We start from the raw sequence: 1,920 nt of genomic DNA, 5'->3' as shown, positions 1-1,920 counted from the left end.
GTCTTCTAAACCTTCCCTTTCAACCTTGCTGTCATGTGACAAATCGTCTTCATCTTCTGTCATAAATCACCTACGACACTCACCTCCATCAGTTCCATCCTGCCTGCACCCTGAATGGCCCTCAAATACTTGACTGCCACTCCTGACCACCTCGTACAGTACCACAGTTCCTACAAAGTCGCCGTATTATACTGTATGCTTTCTCTAAATTCACAACACCACAGTGCCTGCAGCCCTATGAACTTCTCTATTAATACTCTCAAAGCAAACGTGCACCTGTATATGAGAGATGAAAAAAATACATCTCTTAATATTAAAGATCACCGTCATGGTGAGAGTGAATACGACTTTACATTTGTGGTTTTGCCTTAAATTATGTGAGAGTGGACACTAAATGGACCTACCTATTCCAAATCTGATTTTGTGTGCCAGCCTTAATCTTTAACAACCTTTAGTCTCTATTTCAATGCCTGAGTATGTACGGTGATTGTTACTTTTTTTTTCACTTCCTTGGCCTGTTGGAGGACAGTTTAAAGAGCATGGAAATAAACCCTACCAACTACCTTCACAAATGGATCTGTGCTCTCCAACCATGGAGGTACAACATATTTGCATTTGGTATTTCTGTGAATGTGCCAACAGCAAACTGCTGCTCACCTGTTCTTGTGTAGAGGGATATAGACCAGCACAAGCAGAGTGACCCCTGTCACAGTGGCCAGGACTGAGCGCATCCAGAAACTCAGCTGACAGAAGTTACAATACTGGATGATGGCCAGGATGGTGGCACAGCACAGAAACATAGTCACCTGGAGGACGACAATGGTAATGTTGGTTGAACACAAAATCAACGATGGACATACATATGTAGTTGAGATGAATTTTGCTTTAGATTTTTATGTAAAATCCATCAGTTTTTAAGGCCAGTCCCTGTTGACTGACAAGGCTGACAAACAAACGGCCAAAGTGAACATTTTTACTGATCTGCTCAAACCTTTGTCTTGGAGAATGTCTGTGAAGTGACAGCAGTCTGACAGCAGTTTGTGAGTTTTCCTACGCAGTTCAGTTTCTCATTGTCCTCAAGGGTAATTTATTTAGCAGTAGTTCTGTTTTGATGTGGCAGTTTAATAAAACACCTGCAGAAGTCTCTGAAGCCGCTGAACACTTTAATGTCTTTTCTCACTTTTTAATCCAATAAATCCAATAAAAATCTGTTCAATGAATTCCTCTGCAATGCATGATTTTCAATTTTTTCCTTCTGTACAAGGAGTTTGCTTCATTTACTTGTTTTCTACCTTGACCAACTACACACACGTACCTGGAGGGGCTGGTGGACGCTGCATGTGAAATGAGATAAGACAGAGATGGCAGGAAGGGACACCAACACCGCCCCGATCACATGTCGAGGAACCCATCCAGAGACTGCCAGGAGCAGGGAGTGTGTACAGTGCATCACCTCCTCCAAATAGAAGGCCATACTGTAGGAGAAAAGAGAGTAGAAAAAAACAAGTCAATGAGATGAGAGAAAAGGGGGGAGAAGAGAGGAGGGGAGAGAAAAGGGGGGAGAAGAAACAACATCAAGGTCCTTGTTCTCGTCTTATATACATTAAAAGTAATTCAACACGCTGTCAAAAACACAAACTCATCTCCATGTTCTTACCGTATGGACAGCACAAGTGAGGCCAGCTCAAAGAGACCAGCCAAGGGTGGTACAGCCAGGGCAGCTGGAGAAGGAGAGCCCACAGTAGCTGGACTAACCAACGGCGGGAGGAAGCAGGCCAGGGCGAGGGCCAGGAAGACAAAACAGCTGAGCAGCACATCCAGGAAAGAACTGAAGGTGGAGCTTGCAAATGTTTGCACCTGAGCCCGTTTTCTCACCTGGAGGCAAAGAGAGATATGACGATGAAAGAAATTGATATTTAA

At 43.7% G+C, this 1,920-nt stretch overlaps 1 protein-coding gene across 1 annotated transcript; it reads right to left on the bottom strand.

Moving 5' to 3' along the window:
• Positions 1–18: 18 nt before the first annotated feature.
• Positions 19–1,910, bottom strand: LOC103399078 (adenylate cyclase type 9-like). The gene is made up of 3 exons (XM_008337823.2): positions 1,658–1,910; positions 1,316–1,475; positions 19–806 (listed from the first exon to the last, which is right to left on the bottom strand). The coding sequence occupies exons 2-3, from the start codon at positions 1,472–1,474 to the stop codon at positions 654–656; spliced, it is 312 nt and encodes a 103-aa protein (XP_008336045.2). The 5' UTR covers position 1,475; positions 1,658–1,910; the 3' UTR covers positions 19–653.
• Between the last annotated feature and the right edge of the window lie 10 nt (positions 1,911–1,920).

This window comes from Cynoglossus semilaevis, unplaced genomic scaffold (genome assembly GCF_000523025.1).
Source record: "Cynoglossus semilaevis isolate Cse_v1.0 unplaced genomic scaffold, Cse_v1.0 C19243254, whole genome shotgun sequence".
In the NCBI taxonomy this organism is placed as follows: domain Eukaryota; kingdom Metazoa; phylum Chordata; class Actinopteri; order Pleuronectiformes; family Cynoglossidae; genus Cynoglossus; species Cynoglossus semilaevis.
Note: the sequence above shows the minus strand (reverse complement) of the source record. Positions and strands in the feature narration are given on the sequence as shown.